The sequence below is a fragment of the Nilaparvata lugens genome, chromosome 14, assembly GCF_014356525.2.
Source record: "Nilaparvata lugens isolate BPH chromosome 14, ASM1435652v1, whole genome shotgun sequence".
In the NCBI taxonomy this organism is placed as follows: domain Eukaryota; kingdom Metazoa; phylum Arthropoda; class Insecta; order Hemiptera; family Delphacidae; genus Nilaparvata; species Nilaparvata lugens.
In genome coordinates, this window is record NC_052517.1 from 20,211,008 (window position 1) to 20,232,457 (window position 21,450).

Below are 21,450 nucleotides of genomic sequence, written 5' to 3' on the forward strand. Positions count from 1 at the left end.
AATAATAGACAGTAGTCGACAGTAACTGGCTTGCGTTAACAAGAAATCGGCTTGAAATTTTGAAAATTTACGACCTATACCATCTACTATACTATCTTCTTATGTTATCTTTTCTCCATGGTTAACCTAATAGAAAAGATAACATAAGAAAGATATACCTTCTGGTAGTTCTAGAAAGTGTGGATCCCCACTTCCTCTTGTAAGCTCATATTTTCTATTTGTGTTTTCAGCGTCGAAATCGGACAGAAAGCGTCTAAAAGCAGAGAAATTCGACCTGTTGAATCAGATGAAACAGCTCTATGCTACTTTGGAAGATAAAGAAAAGGAACTCAGAGATTTCATTCGCAGTTTTGAACAGGTAATCTTAAATTTCTGCAATTTTATAGAAATAATTTCATCTACATATTGCTCATAAATGAAGTGGGGTTTCACACCAAAGCTGGGCCGGGCCAAGCGGAATCCGCTTGCGCGCTAACTATGCAGGATTTAGTCGGGAGCATTCAAATCAACGCCGGGCCGAGCGGAATCCGCTTGCGCGCTAACTATGCAGGATTTAGTCGGGAGCATTCAAATCAACGCCGGGCCGAGCGGAATCCGCTTGCGCGCTAACTATGCAGGATTTAGTCGGGAGCATTCAAATCAACGCCGGGTGATGCCGAGCCAAGCGAATTTGTGCAGTTGGCTTGACGGCCAAGCGGATTCTGGCTTCTTTCAGTTTAGTTCGATCTTCCCAAGTAGTGAGTTACCCAATATTTTGTATTTTTAACTTGAAAAATGCCTTAGAAAGCGAATCGACAATCGGCTTCAATGCGAACGCAGGCGGATTCCGCTCGGCTCGGCCCGGCCCAGCGTTGGTGTGAAATCCGCCCAATGCATGTGTCTAAATCAGCTGTTGTGTGGACTATTAAGGTGCGTACAGACTTTCGCTCTGCTCCGCAACCGAACGTCACTCCAGCAGAGCGATTGATGATCGACCGGCGAGCAACAGTGGTTCGACCGGGGAACGCGAGAAGATCTAACATCTTCCGTAACGTTCATGATGGGTGCGTGGGCGGTGCGACTGTGGTTCGATGGTGGTACGAGGGCGGTACGAGGGCGGCACGAGGGAGGAGCGTGCTCGGTGCGGGTTGGAAGCACGAATATGTGTACGCAGCTTTAGGCTCAACTCACACTTGCGACTCAGGTGGGGAAGAGACTGGACTCTAGTGGAGAGCATGTGTTTCCAAATGGTGACGTCGCGGAGACTAGAGTCGACTGGTCTGAGTGTCACCATTTGCAAACACATGCTCTCCACTAGAGTCCAGTCTCTTCTCCACCTGAGTCGCCTAAGTGTCAGTTGAGCCTTAGTTGCATGCAATTAGAATAGACTAGAATACAGAATAGACTAGAATACGTTAATGCACAAATAAATACATTTAGGTGTCGTCAAAACCTAATAAGCATAACTGAAAGTAACATAGTATTTCTCTCGACCTTTCTCTGCTTTCAACTCGAGCTGTCCTGTTGCCAGTATGTCTTGAAGGAGATTAGCTTTTGATGTTAGCAGTTTTGATACACCAACCCCAACAGCCATTAGTAGTTTTCACACCGATAGCTCGCCGACACGACAGGACAGGACAGAATTTGCTCTGATGGACAGAGGAGGTTGTGGTTTATAACTGCGCGAGGTCTACTGTTCACAGAACTACTAGTATTATCAGGAAGATTGATGATGGTGTTGTGTGTGTTGTAGGAGCGCTGTGAAAGGGAGAGAGAGAGATGGAGCCTGCTGAGGCATGCCAGAGATGAGGCGGAGAGGAGTCTGAATTTGGCCGCACAACTCGATATCAAAGACCAGCAACTCATCGAGGTATTCATTTATTCATTCAATCAATTACTTATTGATCAATTAGATAGATTTATATATAATAGTGCTTTATTGAATTGGAATGTATATTTAAATATTTTAAAATCTACTTTGTGAGAAATAATTAAGGACTGAAAATTTTGTGAAGTGAACAACTACAAGACTTAACCTATTTGGGACTATGTGTGACCTTATCTAAATTTGGGAGAGGAATCGCACAAGGTGTAACATTAAATTGATTGAACTGTGATATCCATCATTTGTAATAAATGATTGGTGACCTGTTTGTAAAGTAATAAAAGGGGGCGATCCACCAGTTCTCAGACGGGAACACTGTAAATTGTTGTTGCGAAGCATTTGATGGTAGAGCAAAAGCAGTTGGTTTTTTTATATTATCAACTAAATGTTTTTTGGAATTTGAAAGGAAAACATTTTTATTAGGAGTCAGATTTATTTTATTGAAATGAAGAAATTTCTGTGAGATTTAAATGTGAATTTTAAAGGTGATGATTTCTTGATCCATTCCGAGCTGCTTTGTATAAACACACTTTTTTATGTATTTGAACACGACCTGCAGTCGATTATTAAGTAAATATTAAAAACTTTCACTTACTGCCTGGAGTACTTTCAATCGTCTGGCGATCATTTTCAACAGTCTCGCTCATTTTTGGTAGAGAGTTAGTGGGGAGGATATTTTTAATATTCTTTCCGAAGAATGGACATTGATATGTCCAAAGCTCCGCCAATTTATGTAGATGCATAACAATATAATTATTATCTATAGTTATTATATTACAAATTGCGTTTTCATATCATATACAGTTCAATAATTATTTTCTTAGTCTATATCATGTAAATTCATCTATAATTTTGCTGTATTGTAAGCTATTGTATATAAGTGTATAAGACAGTATATATTGTAATCTACATAAATAAAGTACTCAATCAATCAATCAATCAGTGATCGCCAGACGATTGAAAGTACTCCAGGCAGTAAGTGAAAGTTTTTAATATTTACTTAATAATCGACTGCATGTCGTGTTCAAATACATAAAAAAAAGTGTGTGAATTTTAACATATTTTGGTTTTATAAAATTAGTTATGCTACAACTATTCTAATACAGAAGAATTAAGGAAGGTTATGACATTTTGAGCATTTAATCAATTTAAAAAATTTAAAATAAACTTTGTTGCCAATGATTTTACAAAACTTTAGACAGAAATGTGTTGGACAGATTATTGTGTTTTTTATTTAAACAAGTTATATGACAGTTTAAAAAGCATTATTCATTTATAATTTATTTGGAATTTCTAAAATCAAAACAATATTGAAAAATAAATTGAATGTGGAACGATACCGTTATACTGTTGATGTCCATCCTTGAGCTGCGTACACATATACGCTCTTCCAACCCGCACCGAGCACGCTCCTCCCTCGTACCGCCCTCATTCCTCCATCGAACTACAGCCGCGCCAACCACGCACCCATCATGAACGTTACGGAAGATGTTAGATCTTCTCGCGTTCTCCGGTCGAACCATTGTTGCTCCCCGGTCGATCATCAATCGCTCTGCTGGAGTGACGTTCGGTTGCGGAGCAGAGCGAAAGTCTGTACGTACCTTAAGTTGCCATGGTCTGAATGGAGAACCAGGGGATGTCCATCCACGGGTCAGCTTGGTCTGTCTCAGGAGGTAGGCGATAAAAAAGTGTGTGAAATTATTCAGAAGAAAAGTGGAAAGCTTTTTCCACTAGCTGGCTGGAGGGGAGACTAGAATGCTAGCCCCACTTCTACCTCTCCTCAGCGTTTTTAGTCTGTCAGCCAAAACTGTCTGATCAGCTTTTAGTTTTTAAAGTTGGAAAAAATTGTTTCTCTTCTTAAAGAAGGAACTGATGTTTGAGGGTATGTCAAACCTTGTGGTTCATGACAAAGGTTACCTTATTTTTTTCTCTCCCTATCATTTTGATAAACTACTTATCGTATCAATCAATAAAAGAATATTAAGGTGCGTACAGACTGTCGCTCTGCTCCGCAACCGAACGTCACTCCAGCAGAGCGATTGATGATCGACCGGGGAGCAACAATGGTTCGACCGGAGAACGCGAGAAGATCTAACATCTTCCGTAACGTTCATGATGGGTGCGTGGGCGGAGCGACTGTGGTTCGATGGTGGTACGAGGGCGGTACGAGGGAGAAGCGTGCTCGGTGCGGGTTGGAAGCGCGAATATGTGTACGCAGCTTTAGAGTGTGTAATGTTAAAATGCTGAAGAGACATATAACCTAGCTACATTGGGAATGTAGTATATTAGAATTGGAACCGTTGTGGGATTGACTCTGTCGTACTTCTCTGGATAGTAAAATAAATAAATAAATACAGTATTTATTTATGTTTAACCATTATTTGGGAAAACATAATAAGTCAAAAAAGAAAATGGCCGCTGTTTGAGTAAGTGAAGACTTACAGTCAATTTAAATATGATATTTATATAATATGTTTTCCAGCCAGGATCAATGCCTCACAGTATTGGTAGGGAGATCGTAAACACTCTGTATAAGAGTCTATATATATATATAAAAGCGAAATGGCACTCACTCACTGACTGACTGACTGACTCACTCACTCACTCACTCACTCACTCACTCACTCACTCACTCACTCCCATAACTAAAAATCTACCGGACCAAAAACGTTCAAATTTAGTAGGTATGTTCAGTTGGCCCTTTAGAGGCGCACTAAGGAATCTTTTGGCAATATTTTAACTCTAAGGGTTGTTTTTAAGGGTTTAAAGTTCGTCTTTTAACATGTATATTATTCTTCTCCCAATCTCTTAATTATAATTGAAATTTCCAAATCATATGTTACTATAGAACTATAATCTAGATAGAGTACCTCTTCGAAACAGTTGTTAACTGGCAACTAAATGAATAATTTTGTCAGGTTGGCATTAAGTTGAGTTGACTTTCTAAGGTTGGCGCCAAGTTGAAGATTTAAATTCATTTATCGCGGGAAAATTGATTGGGAACTGCTACTTCAATCCTGGGAATATCATATTACTAGCCGTCAGGCTCGCTTCGCTCGCCATATCCGTTTAGCCAGACGTTTAGTCTGGACCCCCGACTAGATTGTCCTAACATGATAAAAATCTCATTCTTGGACGATACAATCGGGGGTCCAGGGGGCGGAGCCCCCTGGCTAGACGGATATGGCGAGCGAAGCGAGCCTGACGGCTAGTTTATTTATACAGGTTACCTCTACAAAGGTACAAGCCCCCATTTATCAGCATAAATTTCAAAACTAGCGTCAGTGATTTACCTACATTTCGAGACCAAGGCCAGTATGAAAGCCCCCAGTTACCAGTATACATTTCAAAACCAGGGTCAGTATGAAAGCCCCCAGTTACCAGCATACATTTCGAGACCAAGGCCAGTATGAAAGCCCCCAGTTACCAGTATACATTTCAAAACCAGGGTCAGTATGAAAGCCCCCAGTTACCAGTATACACTTCAAAACCAGGGTCAGTATGAAAGCCCCCATTTACCAGCATACATTTTAAAACCAGCGTCAGTGTGAAAGCCCCCATTTACCAGCATACATTTCGAGATCAAGGCCAGTATGAAAGCCCCCATTTACCAGCATACATTTCAAAACTAGTGCCAGCGTAGAAGCCCCCATTTACCAGCATACCTTTTTAAACCAGGGTCAGTGTGAAAGCCACGATTTACCAAAATACATTTTAAAATCAGTGCCAGCGAAAAAGCCCCCATTTACCATCATACATTTCAAAACCAGTGTCAGTGTTAAAGCCCTCATTTACCAACATACATTTCAAAAAACAGATCTGGTATAAAACCAGTGCCAGCGTAAAAGCCCCCCAAGTACCATCATACATTTCAAAACCAGTGTCAGTGTGAAAACCCACATTTATCAGCATACATTGTGGAAATTTTGTTATATGTTGTATAACAGTGCGGAGGTGGTAGAGGATAGCGCTATCTGCTTTGTGGAATGATAGACAAGGATAGCAACACCAATGTTAATCAGGTGACTGTCATTAAAACGTGGACCTCTCTTTGTTTTGCAGGCCCGTCGCCAGCTATCTTCAGCGTGTTTGAGTGACGGAGGAGGAGACAACATCTCTCTCTGTCGCACCAGTCTCAATGGAGGGGGCAGTCGGGCAGGAGGAGGAGGAGGTGGAGAGGGGGGAAGTGCTCCTCCTCCCGCGGCGCACACTCCCACCTCTAGCAATCTCATGATTGGTGAGTGAGAGAAAATTAAAAAAATAATTATAAAAATAGTGTTAGCTTAGAGAAAAAATAGCATATTAAGGTGTGCCATGGTTTGTAGAATTCATTCAAAGTTTTGTATCAAATTATGGTGTTGTGTATCAAGTTGAGATGATACTGAATCATGTTGTGTTGATACTGTATCATATTGTGGTGATACTGTATCATATTGTGTTGATACAGTATGATTGGTGAGAAAAAATAGCATATTAAGGTGTGCCATGGTTTGTAGAATTCATTCAAAGTTTTGTATCAAATTATGTTGTTGTGTATCAAGTTGAGATGATACTGTATCATATTGTGGTGATACTGTATCATATTGTGGTGATACTGTATCATATTGTGGTGATACTGTATCATATTGTGGTGATACTGTATCATATTGTGTTGATACAGTATGATTGGCGAGTGAATACCCATTTCAGTCAAATTGTGAAATTTTAGAACTACTCATCCAAGACCTGAATCATTCAAGACGTGTTATCGGATGGACACGTTTATTTTCGATCCCGGCTGAAGTATGACTAGACGTAACTTGGCCCATTGATGGTTTTATTTAAATTATATATTCAGGCGAGGTGGGACCTCCCGCAAGGGACTCCACCAACAAAAGCCGTAAGAATTTTATTATTATTCATTCAAGAACGGACACAAATTGTTTATTTTCGCTATGAATCCCTGATTTGGTAGAGAGTTAGTGGGGAGGATATTTTTAATTTTCTTTCCGAAGAATGGACATTGATATGTCCAAAGCTCCGCCAATTTATGTACATGCATAGCAATATGATTATTATCTATAGTTATTATATTACAAATTGCTTTTTCATATCATATACAGTTCAATAATTATTTTCTTAGTCTATACAGTATTATGTAAATTCATCTATAATTATGCTGTATTGTAAGCTATTGTATATAAGTGTATAAGCCAGTATATATTGTAATCTACATAAATAAAGTAATCAATCAATCAATGTGTTATTTTTAGGACATCTGTGAACACTACGTTGAGATCTGATACAAATTGTCCATGTTTGCTTTGAATCCTGTTGTGTTTTTTAATGACGTGACTTTACACTCAGTTACGACGGAAAAGGTTGGAGGTTTTACGGTTACGAGGTTTTTGTAGCTGTTGGGGTTTTTTTAGTTTGATGTGGAGGAGGAAATAGTTATTTGTGCAACTAGTGCGCAAAGTGACAGTTTGTTGCACCGAAAGAAACGTTTACGCCCGAGCCGTAGGCGAGGGCGGAATGGCTTCTTAGTGCAGCAGAGGAACTTTGTGCACGTATTTCACATTTAATTTTTCCTACAGTTACCATTGAATATGAGAAGTGGTTGATTGAATGATTATGGGTAAAATGATGGCTGAAATCCATCAAATGTTTGCGTGTGTGTGTGATGCTGTTATTAATAGCAACTTTAATTCATTTAAAAATTAATAATCCAATTGAAGTTGAAAATTCTCAGCCAAAGTTCTCATTTTTATTCATTCAAGAATCAGAAAAAATACAGATGGAACAAAAACTTCACATTTAAAATACACGCCAACAGCTTGTTGGCTGAACCGAGATGCAAGATGGCTGAACACAACAAGATGGCTGAACCGACAAGCGCGTGACCTAGCGGGAAGAATCGTACCTAAGTTTGTTTCATCCAGCTAAAAATTACTGAAACACGATTCAGAAATTTGGACTTTTGCTCAAATTAACGAGAAAAATGCTCAAAGTAAACTGAAAAATATTTATAAAAATAACATAGACAACAGAGAATATTTATTGTAGTATTGCTATGTTTTTTATTATTTTTATTTATATGAATATCGAACGGTAATCATTTAACCTCAAAATTCGAATTTTATAATGTATATTTGCTACTTTTCTCATTTCTTGGAGTTGAAATAATAATTATCAATAGAAAAGAACTATTATTTATTATTTAATGATGAGAATTCGTAAATGATGATTATTTAATTATGATTTAGATGAACATTATTCTTGTTTTGGATTTATAGATTGGGATTTTATCATAAATGTAGGGTAGCCATTGAAATGATTCTTATCTAAATCTAACCACAGTCATTTTTACCAACTTAATGTTTGTTTTCGTGCACTAATCCTCCATATAACCCACCAACTATTTTGTGTTGCCATGTTGCAAATCTGGAGTGCAGAAAATTTTTTTCCCGCACTAGAGCGGAAAAGTGAATCTTTGCGTTCTGTAATCAGTGCAGGAATCGTCACTTTTCAAGGTAACTGTAGGAAAAGAAAAAAACGTTAATTATTGATATCTACTTTTTTCCATATGTGAGCCTATTCTCCTTACAACACGTCGTTTTGGCTGACTGTCTCTCGTTTGAATTTGAGGTCGATGATATTGGTTAGGAGATGTTTGTAGATTTGGAGTGATGTTTGATTGTTTATAGTTCAAATTTGAGGTATGTTATATTTATTAGACTATTCAATTAGGATTTTTTTGTGTATTTAGAGCAATGTTTGTTTGTTTGAATTTGAGGTGGAGGCGGAGGAGACAGAGGCTCTTGTAGTGCCGACTCCGGGGTTCGCGGCTCCTCAGACAGGGAGTCTGGGGCGACTAGTGCCACGGGAGGCAACCTTTCTGATTCCACCACTGATGGTAAGACAAGCTACACTAAATAAATTTAGATTTTTAAAAGCAGATAAAAATAGAATCATACATAATACTGGGTTGGTAAGAATCATGAAAACAGCTCAATGTATTCTTTCACAATTTGAAATAATTTCCTTTCGCAATCTCTAAGGCTCAACTCACACTTAGGCGACTTTGGTGGAGAATAAGAATATTTATTTGCCATTAAATACAACACTGTACAATGGGCATCGTCATTTTGTTTGGAAAACAACAAAACACAATGAATATATACACATATAATCTATGCTGTCATTGAGTGTCACTAGGCATGTCAGTGTAGTTCATATATTCATTTAAATCATAAAATGCTTTTTCGCCCCACTTGGATGTAATGAGCTGGTTTTCGTGCGTCATATGGAGGCCGAAAATGATTGTTTTCTGACCAGGCCAGTAAATGTTTTACGGCCCTAGGGCTGTAAAATAACCTTGAAGTCAGCTGATTCTGATTTGATGTGAACGTGTTTACAAAATAGTTTATGCTTCTAGAATTGAATAAAGTATTCTGCAATAAAATACTATCATTTTATTTGGATGAATGAAATACAGATAAGATTTATATTATAAACTATTCAAATTCGATTTTTATAGTAGGATAGAACTTCTAACCTAAACTTCCGCAGTCGACGACAACAAGCATTGTTGACGTTGACATTCAGATTGGCCAATTTTCAAGTGTGCTAAAACAGCTGATCGAAAAACTTTTCATTATTTGTGTTTATTATTCAATAATTAAAACATTTATAATAATATCATCTTATTGTCATATGAAAGAATAAAAAAGTATAAACTCAACCTCCCACACTAAAACATAATCTTTTAGATTATTTAGACAAATCAGAATTAAAAAAAAGTACTTGTACAATTTCCTGATATTCAGATTACCTCAGATTTGCTAGAGCTATAACCTTCCAGTTTTGCTTTCGGAAGTGGCTAATAAACAATTCTTCTCATAAATATTTATTGTTTTATTTTTGTGTGTGGCGAAAAATAGCGTTCGCACCACGGGCAAAAATGTGTTTCCGGCTCTCAAACTTTTCTAGTCTGAGGCCGTAGGCCGAAAACCGATTTCGAGCCGGAAAAGTCTCATTTTCGGACCTAGGTGCGAAATATACTATTTCTTTCAGCCACTTGCAAATAACTGCCTTATATCTTGGTTCCGGTAGTTGTCTAATTCTCTGGGGCATCTTATTGAAGATTCGGAACTGCTGGAACTTGTGACTCATGAAGGTCTTGCTGAGACAGAATATGAGGTGTTGTCAGCAACGAACGCTGTCTTGTTGAGAAGAGACTGGACTCTAGTGGAGAGCATGTGTTTCCAAATGGTGACGTCGCGGAGACTAGAGTCGACTGGTCTGAGTGTCACCATTTGGAAACACATGCTCTCCACTAGAGTTCAGTCTCTTCTCCACCTGAGTCGCCCAAGTGTCAGTTGAGCCTAAATAGAACCATATGTATGTGACAGGGTTGGTGAGTATTATAGAACTAGCTTAATATTTTGTTTACAAGGCTTATTTGAAAAAAGGTAAGTGAAAAGGTAAGCTACAATACTATAGTGAGGTCCACGTTATAATGGCATTATTTGATTAGAATTGGTGTTGCTATCCTTGTCTATCATTCCACAAAGCAGATAGCACTATCCTCTACCACCTCCGCACTGTTCCCAGATCATTCCTTAACAATGTGAAAATGTAATTAAATAAAGAAATATCAATTCTCAATTTTGCAATTTTTTTATTTAATCATTATAGAACATATTTGCTTGAATAAAAGATTGAGTATTCTATACAAGAATGAACAGTTGATATCACATCAGATATACAGGTATCAGCTACCGTCTATAGAAGGCAGTTATCAAGGCAGAGGATCGGCAACGCTGTTCTGCTATCCTTCCTTCTTCACTATTAGAAGTACTATCCTTCCTTCTTCACTACTAGACGGTCTAGTGGATAGAGTGCTTGCGTAGCAGCACAGAGATCCCGGGTTCAAACCCTCTCAATACCAAAAGTTTTTTAACCAGATCACTCCCGTGTTATCGGATGGGCACGTTAAACTGTCGGTCCCGGCTGAAGTATGACAGTCGTAAGGCCCATTGACGGCCTAAATTATATATTCAGGCGGTGGGACCTTCCCGCAAGGGACTCCCCACCAACAAAAGCCATACGAATTTACTTTTTTTCCTTCTTCACTGCCATTATAACGTGGACCTTACTATAAAGTACATTTATCTTCTATTGCCAACTTTTCAAGCACAAATAGCACTAGCCTAGTTTTGCACTTGCACTAATTCTGCATTATTCATTCATTCTATGTCAGGTGCACCAACCTTGAATTACGAATCATCGCACCATCACCTTCATGCCAACCTGACAGACACAAATTGCACCAACAAAAATTGCACCAATATTGAGCAAGACACCATCTCGCTTATGTCTTCCATAGCGACTGGAGCTTCCTATCAATGTGAGTAGCATTCATATGTTTGACATCATATTCAACTTCATCTATTATTTTTGACATCATCTGTTTAATCTAATAGAATTTATAAGAGCGGCAAAAATCTAGAGGTGCGTACAGATGTAGGCGCCTCCACGCACGCTCCGCCATCGCTCCGCAATCGCTCCGACCATGAACGTTACGGGAGATGTTAGCTCTTCTCGCGTTCCACTCTTGCTCCCCGGTCGATCATCAATCGCTCTGCTCGAGTGACGTTCGATTGCGGAGCAGAGCGAAAGTCTGTACGCACCTTTACGTCCAAAAATCAATGTGTAGCCTATGTTACTGGCTTTACTCATGCGTTGAAGACCCTTAAGCCTGGTTTCCACTAGTAGAGTTAGTGGTCGAGTAACTGGCATACTAACTCTACCGAGCTAATTCTACTCTACTTACTTGGTCGAGTAACTGTTTTCACTGCAATTGAGAATAGTAGGTAAAGTGTGTTGTCTAGTGAACACAACTAACCTTAAAATTGAATGAAAAAGACTAAGAAATTGTCAAAAAACCACTGATTTATTGATAATTAGAAAGACCGGTTTCGGTTATTAAGGAGTTTATCAGAGATTGACAATGGTGTAATAACCGAAACCGGTCTTTCTAATTATCAATAAATCAGTGGTTTTTTGACAATTTCCTTAAGGAGTTTATCAGAGATTGACAATGGTGTAATAACCGAAACCGGTCTTTCTAATTATCAATAAATCAGTGGTTTTTTGACAATTTCTTAGTCTTTTTCATTCAATATGAATAATTACCACAATATCAACTTCTCAACTACACAAAAAGTAATCTTAAAATGTCAATACGGAACATTTATTATCGCCGTTCAGCCACAAAAGGTTTACAAAAAGCTTTACAACTCACCAACGTGATGGTTTCTCCCTCAGACCACTTCATTTTTTTGGTGGTTTCGGATGGACACGTTAAGACATCGGTCTCGGCTGTCTAAAAAGCAGTTGTTAGAATCCCTGAAATTGATCAGTTGCGACCTGAAAACTCTGACACCAGACTTGAGCCAGCAGGTCACTCGATATTATTATTATTTTTTAACCACAACAAACTTTTACAAGACGTGTTCTTGAACTTGATTGCCTACGGCACGACTCTACTCTACTAGCTCCAGACTGATTTCATTAGCAAAGTAGTGGTAGAGTAGAGTGAGAAGCGGTGGTGGGGGAAGGCAAGTGGTAGAGTACTATCCCATTCTTCTACTCTACTAAAAACTAGTACTCTACCATCAACGTTTTCATTGGGAGAGTTCACAAGATAGTTAGTACTTGCTCAGGGAACTCTACCACTAATGAAAACCAGGCTTCATTGACATTTTAAGGTTACTTTTTGTGTAGTTGAGAAGTTGATGTTGTGGTAATAATTCATATTAAATAAAACGATCAAGTTTTAGACAATATTGTTTTTGACAATTTCTTAGTCGTTTTATTTAATTTTAAGGTTAGTTGTGTTCACTAGACAACACACTTTACCTACTATTCTCAATTGTAGTGGAAACAGTTACTCGACCAAGTAAGTAGAGTAGAGTTAGCTCGGTAGAGTTAGTATGCCAGTTACTCGACCACTAACTCTACTAGTGAAAACCAGGCTTGAAAAGACCCTTATTATAAAAAAGTACTTAAGGTAGTTTAAAGGTCTAAACTAATATTAATGTAGAAACTAATGAGTGTTCTGCCTTTGTCTGATTGCAGTGACGACGCCCAAGGATTGCAACAGTCCATCTCTCTCACCTCTAAACGCCCATCCTTTTTCAAGGTCTCTGGAAAATAGTAATCTATCCAGGTAAAACAACATTCAGACTTTCATATTTGTTGATAATTACTGAGAATTTTGTGAAGTGACCAATACAAGACTTGAGGTAACCGTTTACTGGAACCGTATTCAATCGATCCGTTCGGCCGTTGGATCGGACGAATCTGCCGGCCGTTAATTCGGCCGAATATGGTCGTCCATTGGAACCGTTTACGTCGGTCTAGTTGCCAATTATTGAGCGAACTACTATCATAGCCACCACAATTTTTCATAACCAATGATTATATTGAAAATTTTGAAAATTGAATAAACAAATATCCACTAAATTATTTATTTATTACAATAATCTTACCTTCGGATCATATTATTTGTTCAGCAAACTTTGTCCTCAGATTCCTTTGAAAATCACGATGATGATTCAAAATTTATAGTTTTCATGTTTATTTTGGACTAGATTTCTGTGAAAATTGTACACGTGAAATTCTAACCTCATCTTGGACTGTGTCACCTACAAATTTGGAAGAAAAATAGCACAAGGACTACCTTATTATTTTATCTACCAATGTTATTACATTAGTCTCATTTGTATTGCAAATAAATGAAATGATATCTTTTGTCTCGCATATCCCACAATGGAACATGCTCCTGAACCAAACTTATCATCTTTTCATTGTCCATAGTTACAACTTCAAAAAACAAGACTGTGAAACAATTTTAGGTTAGGTACACTTTTTTGTCTCAGCTCGACTAGTTAGTTCGGCCGGATAGAGCCGGAAAATCCCATTCAATTCGGATCGAAAAATTGATCGGCCGGAGACGGCCATGCACGGCCGTATGAACCTGTTGCAATGGACGAGCAACACTCCTTTCTTTGTTGGGTGATCGTTCGGTCGCGTTCGGTAGTTTTCGGCCGATGCTAGTTCGGACGAAAACGGTTCTAGTGGACGGCCCACCTTAACCTACTTGGGACTATGTGTAACCTTATTTGATTTTTGGAGAGGAATAGCACAAGGTTAGCTTATTTTTTCTCTCCCTATCATCTTGCTGATGTACTTATTGTAAGAGTCAATGAAGAATAGAGTATAAAGTATATCCTAATTTTTGGACTAGTGTAGGAATCGAAATTCGGGGAAGGAGCAGTTTTGGGATGTGCCTGTTGGTCCTTCCCAAGTAATTTCAATGGGGGCGCGACAGTCGAGACCGACAACATTCGAGGCCTACGACCGTAGAGGACTGTTTTACAGTCCTCTACGGTCGTAGGCCTCGACTGTTGGGAGTGTACGAAAATTAGAGTGGCCTCAACTGTCGCCTAACGCAGGCGACATTTGAGGCCACTTTTTCAGGAGTCCTCTCCCGTCGTAGGTCTCGACTGTCGGGGCTGTACAAAAATTAGAGTGGCCTCAACTGTCGCCTAACGCAGGCGACATTTGAGGCCTCTTTTTCAGGAGTCCTCTACCGTCGCTGGCCTCGAATGTCGCTGGTCTCGACTGTCGGGCCTGTACAAAAATTAGAGACTCGCTTGCAGCAAGCGTCAGTTGAGGACACATCCTACTGCGATTCCAGACAAATTTTATAATGATTATAACTTATATTAGAACTTATACATATGATGCTATCATCATATGAAAGTAATCATGTGATTAATTCCATAAGCAACATCGTTAATGAAATAAATGAACAATTTAGTTTTTATGAGAAAAGCTCAATGTATATATAGATCAAGAAAATGTAAAATGTGAATGTGTGAAATTGATAAAAGTTATTGATTTGTAACAGGATATTGATTCGTAGAATAATATCCTACATCTATCATGAACTGAGAATTTGACATCAAAGTATCAAAAAGGTATTTACGAGTTTGAAAATTTTGTTTTTTATGATGAAGCAACTAAGGTTTATTTACAGTTGTAAAGTTGCAATACTTATTCATAATATGGAAGGAATAATGGGATATTATTCAATTGCTGGTAAATCCATACAAATTAAATGATAATATTCTTTTGGTGCTGTCTACCATTCTGGAGAGCCTAGCGCAGGCGACAATTGAGGCCTCTTTTTCAGGAGTCCTCTACGGTCGCAGGTCTCGACTGTCGGGAGTGTACAGAAATTAGAGAGGCCTCAACTGTCGCCTAACGCAGGCGACATTTGAGGCCTCTTTTTCAGGAGTCCTCTGCCGTCGCAGGTCTCGACTGTCGGGGCTGTACAAAAATTAGAGTGGTTTCAACTGTCGCCTAACGCAGGCGACATTTGAGGCCACTTTTTCAGGAGTCCTCTACCGTCGCTGGCCTCGAATGTCGCCGGTGTCTACCGTCGCTGGTCTCGACTGTCGCTGGTCTCTTCTGTCGTTTGCCTCGTTTGACATCGACCCAATTTCAATGAATTGTGTTTTGTGTATCACTGAAAAAATAAAATTAAATATTTTTTATAGGAGTGTGGAACAGCTGACCAGTCCACCGCCTTCATTCGATCAGCTGTTAGATGACAGAGTGGTGCCTGCCAACCATCGACGCAGCAAGGAGAGACTGTCATCTAGGAGTTGTGGTCTGCCCTAGAGGTAATTCATCCATTCATTCAAGTGACGTTCACTTTTATTATTATTATTCTTTATTTTATTCTTTTTACAATAGAGCACAGATCGGGAGAGAAAAACTAAGAATACCTTGTACTATTTCTCTCCCAAATTTAGGTAACATTAAAAGTCCAAAATGAGGTTGTCTTCTACATTTCCACAGAATTTTCAGTCCAAAAATATTCATACAAACCATTCTTTTAAATTTAGATGTTCCATATACCAAAATAATAATAATAATAAACACTCAGTTATTTTTAAAATAGAGAATAAACACTTATTAGAGAAATTTTTAAACACGAACCAAAAAAAAACAAACTTAGGCTATTCCTAAAAGTACAGCTGATGTACACTTTAGCCTATAGTGAGGTCCACGTTATAATGGCAGTGGAGAAAAATAGAACAATGTTGTCGATCATCTGTCTTGTCAATGCCGGTAGCTGATACAGGTTTATTGATGTAATATCATCGGTTCATTCTCGTTTAACCCTTCCACTACCAAGCGGGGTAATTGGACTACCCCAACCCACATTTTCCCCATTTTTTTGTAGATAATGTTGTTGTATTTCATTGAAACCTTGAGTACTTGTTAAAAACATATCACTTTAGTTGTTTTTTCTCATAAAATCATTTCATTCCTCTTATTTTTTCAATTATTAGCAGATTTATCCTTGGGGTAACTCTATTACCCCGCTTGGTATTCCATGTCATGCAATTTTTTGGTATATTCCATCCATTATCGGAATGCATAAGATATAAATTTAATGTCCAATTATCATTTTTTCGCCAAACCTGATTCATAATGATCACTTGAAATCTAAATTTGAAAAAATTGCTTCTCTATAGCCATAATTTGATTATTTGACAACATTCCCCCTACATCTATTTGATAGAATGCTCAATTTTTTTGTCCTGTCAGTTTTTGATTGAAAACATATTTTTCAACAAAAGAAATTTATTTTTGATTATATTAAAAGCTTTTGTAATGCATTTCATAGATGAATTATTAATGGAAAAAATATAGAATAAAGATATAAAACAGAAATCTTGTTGGGGTGACCCAGTTACCCCAGTTGGTATTCGCTGTATGTGAAGAAGGTTGGGTAGTCCAAGGGTTAAAATAATCAACTATATTTTATCAAGCAATAACTTATATTTTTCAATGATTTAATAATGAATTTTCATCAATAAAAATGTTTAATTGATTATCAATTCTATTTTGTTAAATGACGATCTGGCAACAGATCAAAGCGAGAAAGAGATAGCGCTATTCGCTTTGTTGAATGATAGACAAGGATAGCAATGCCATTGCTAATCAAACACTGCCATTATAACGTGGACCTCACTATAGTTTACTTGAATTCAAGTTTTGTATGAAATTATCATCAGTCAATGTAGAATGTACCCAATTTTTTGACTTTATGTAAGGGGGTTTATAATATTTACTAACGATAAATCAGAGTTCTTCACATTGCAAATTACTTATAGTTTGGCGGGATCTATAAATAAATGTAGTTGTATCCGTAGTTGTAATAAATGTAGTTGTATTTGTGTTGACGGTATGGCCGAGGTCGCAATAACCAATGTATTTGACGACCTAGAATACAAAACCGTTTAGTAAAGAGACAAAAACAAAATATATGCACTTAGGGTGGAGGCGTTTGCTTGGGGAATGTCAAAGATTATTACTCATTTATCTATGTATCTCGTATGTATGTATCTATTATCTATTCATGCATTCATTTATATGTTTATTAATTCATCTTTTAATGTATTTGTGATTACAGGAACAGGAGGGGGTAGTGGACCGTGGGGCAGTATATCGCGGGTTTTCGCCAGGAGTAGACATCGCAGTAAGGTCCCCTCGCCTAGCAGTCATGACGGTCAGTTCATTTATTCATTCATCCATTTATTTGTTCGTTCATTCTAAAGTTTGTTCTAAAATTTTGCACTTTTGTTAAATTTATTATTTTGTGATTGTAGAAATGTCTGTGAGCTATTTGGCAAATAAATAAATTTCAAAATTTCAAATTCACATTCATATTAATCCTTAATGATTTGGATTAATTAGTGTTACCCCCAGTTGCACGTACGTCGGTTAACGTTTAATAACGATAAAATGCCATACTTAAATCGAGATTAGCACTAACCGATGCATTTTGGTTGCACAAAACAGAAATTTCAAGCGATAACGCCGATTAAGCTAACCGGCGTAAAAATTTTTCAACACTGATTAGTTGGCACCATTTTAACGGCGATTAGCTGAAATGAAGAAAATTTGGTTGCACAAAGGAAAAATTGAAAAATAACGCCAGTTGAACTGGCGTTAAACAATCGACGTAAAAAAAAATTTAACAGGCCATTCACGGGGAATTAAATCAAACTAACGCCGTTAGGTACCTACTGATAGCTGTCTTACAATCAGTTTTTGGTAAAAAAAAACTACAGAATTCAAAGTATGAGCTAAATATATGAATGAATTTCGTCCGTTAATAAAATAGAGAAGTGTATTTAGCTGATATTAACATTTATTCCATTTATTTATTCCATTTATTGTATAAAATACTATAATCATAATACAATATTATGACATTGGAGGAAAAACTAGGCTGAGCCTGTACTATTTCTCTCCAAAAATTTTGATAAAATTTTAATGTTATCCAAAAGATAAGGTTATGTAATCTCACACTGCCATTATAACGTGCACCTCACTATAGTTTACTTGAATTCAAGTTTTGTATGAAATTATCATCAGTCAATGTAGAATGTACCCAATTTTTTGACTTTATGTAAGGGGGTTTATAATATTTACTAACGATAAATCAGAGTTCTTCACATTGCAAATTACTTATAGTTTGGCGGGATCTATAAATAAATGTAGTTGTATTTGTGTTGACGGTATGGCCGAGGTCGCAATAACCAATGTATTTGACGACCTAGAATACAAAACCGTTTAGTAAAGAGACAAAAACAAAATATATGCACTTAGGGTGGAGGCGTTTGCTTGGGGAATGTCAAAGATTATTACTCATTTATCTATGTATCTCGTATGTATCTATCTATTATCTATTCATGCATTCATTTATATGTTTATTAATTCATCTTTTAATGTGTTTGTGATTACAGGAACAGGAGGGGGTAGTGGACCTTGGGGCAGTATATCGCGGGTGTTCGCCAGGAGTAGACATCGCAGTAAGGTCCCCTCGCCTAGCAGTCATGACGGTCAGTTCATTTATTCATTCATCCATTCATTCTAAATTTGTTCTAAAATTTTGCACTTTTGTTAAATTTATTGTTTTGTGATTGTAGAAATGTCTGTGAGCTATTTGGCAAATATATTTGAGGTGGAGTTCACACATAACTTTCCTTTGCAATAAACTAAAATATGCAACTATAAATTTTACAAAATTAACAACATTTTCAACTTGGAAAGTCTTAGGATGATATACTATGCTTTTGTACAGTCTTCAATCAATATGGTTATTTGTATGGGTGGAGCCTATGACACTCACCTTCTTAATTTATTTTTGATTCAAAAGTACAAAGTTAATCTTTGGTGAAAACAGAAATTTAAACTTGACCTCACTTTGGACTATTCATGTGCCAAAATCAAGGAATTGAAGAATTTGGGCAATTGCCTGTTTCTCTTTCTAAATATCCTGTTTGTGACTGTTCTAATAAATAAATAAATAATTAGACAATTTTTAAAAACCTAGGTTATATTCAAGTGAATCCCTCTTTGTTGAATTTAATGTAATGACAATAAGCAACTTTATTTAAAAAGACTTCTTAAACATATTGTGAAAAACAAGATACATTTATCAGAACTGATAAACTGTTTTATAACTTAAGACCTGACACATCTTTGAAGTATATTATCCACGATTCAAAGTTGAGCTTTCTAAGAAGACAGATCATGTATATGAGCACTAGATTTATAAATATTTTACCTTTTGATTTTGAATTAAAAGTCCAAGATAGAATGATTGATACTTGGATTAAGGAGTGGTTCTTTTTTTTCACTGGGAGCGGAATGGTGGTAGTGCCAATTTGATTTGTCTTTTTTTCTCATTTAAAATTTTTTTTCTCATTTAATTAGTTTTTCATTCGTTTTTAAGATATCTATGTATTTACTCGTTTATTCTTTTTAGTTGATCTACTTTTTCAAGTTTTTGATTTTCTTTTTATTTATTTATTTATTTATTTAATACTCCACCAGCGGGCAAGATGTTTTTTTCTTTTGCTGGTGGCGCTTAAAAATTCTACTTTTATCTTAGGTTTCATGATTAGTCCAAGTTCTATTCTATGTTATTTCTTAGTTTAAGATATTATGTTTTTGTTAGACTTGTCTATTTCAAATTTTTGTAATGTAAGAATTTTTTGGCAAATAAATTTCAAAATTTCAAAATTTCAAAAATAAATAAATTTCACATTCATATTAATCCTTAATGATTTGGATTAATTAGTGTTACACCCAGTTGCACGTACGTCGGTTAACGTTTAATAACGATAAAATGCCATACTTTAATCGAGATTACCACTAACCGATGCATTTTGGTTGCACAAAACAGAAATTTCAAGCGATAACGCCGATTAGCTAACCGGCGTAAAATTTTTCAACACTGATTAGTTGGCAACCATTTTAACGGCGATTAGCTGAAATGAAGAAAATTTGGTTGCACAAAGGAAAAATCGAAAAATAACGCCAGTTAAACTGGCGTTAAACAATCGTAAAAAAAATTCAACAGGCCATTCACGGGGAATTAAATCAAACTAACGCCGTTAGGTACCTACTGATAGCTGTCTTACAATCAGTTTTTGGTAAAAAAAAAACTACAGAATTCAAAGTATGAGCTAAATATATGAATGAATTTCATCCGTTAATAAAATAGAGAAGTGTATTTAGCTGATATTAACATTTATTCCATTTATTTATTCCATTTATTGTATAAAATACTATAATCATAATACAATTATGACATTGGAGGAAAAACTAGGCTGAGCCTGTACTATTTCTCTCCAAAAATTTTGATAAAATTTTAATGTTATCCAAAAGATAAGGTTATGTAATCTCACACTGCTTCGTCACTTGATTTTCGGTCCAGGAATGATGATTTAAAATTTTGAATTTTGAAGGTTGATTTTATACTCTTCATTCAAAATTAAATTCTGATTTTTGAGGTTAGTTTTCGATCTGATTCGTCTGCAGATAGCACTTGACACTGGCGACAGACAGAACATTTTTATGGCGCATGCGTAATGAATAGTCACCGCTTCAATAACATAATAACCTCACTTTTGTGCCATTTTTTCATAATAATAACATTTGTCGGTTAAATTACAGTGTTGCCGGATTGTGAAACCGTTAAAATCGTGGTTAGTTAACCGGAAAACTTAATCATGTTAAAACTTGTTCATGATTCTGTAAAATACCTAGGCATCATGATAGATTCTCGACTAAGGTGGGAGCCACATATTTCTTATGTTTGTAATAGATTAAGGAAAACATTTTATAAGTTTGTTCAATTGAGAAATATTCTTCCATTGTACCAGTTGAGGATGGTATTCCTTGCCCTAATCTCTTCTGCAATTGAATACGGCATTGTTGGATGGGGAGGTTGTGGATCTTCCATCTTACAACCCCTTATTTTGCAGTATAAGAAAATTGTAAAAATATGTCTGATATCCCACTAACCTAATCTATAAAGAATTCAAAGTTCTAAGCCCTGAGGATTTATACAAATTGAACTTATTAAAATATGTATTTGAACGACCATTAGATTTTCCAGTGACTCCTGAACATGGATATACAACTCGTGGTCAAGCCAGAGA

General features: G+C 36.8%; 1 protein-coding gene across 1 annotated transcript in view; it reads left to right on the forward strand.

Moving 5' to 3' along the window:
• LOC111061885 overlaps positions 1-21,450 on the forward strand; it is a 72,427-nt gene that overhangs the window by 17,566 nt on the left and 33,411 nt on the right. Inside the window, exons 7-16 of the mRNA XM_039441209.1 lie at positions 231-358; positions 1,733-1,849; positions 5,927-6,101; positions 8,640-8,759; positions 11,109-11,255; positions 12,989-13,079; positions 15,478-15,598; positions 17,406-17,501; positions 17,602-17,609; positions 18,608-18,840. Coding sequence (XP_039297143.1) covers positions 231-358; positions 1,733-1,849; positions 5,927-6,101; positions 8,640-8,759; positions 11,109-11,255; positions 12,989-13,079; positions 15,478-15,598; positions 17,406-17,501; positions 17,602-17,609; positions 18,608-18,840 — 1,236 coding nt within the window. The remainder of the gene's footprint in view (positions 1-230; positions 359-1,732; positions 1,850-5,926; positions 6,102-8,639; positions 8,760-11,108; positions 11,256-12,988; positions 13,080-15,477; positions 15,599-17,405; positions 17,502-17,601; positions 17,610-18,607; positions 18,841-21,450) is intronic.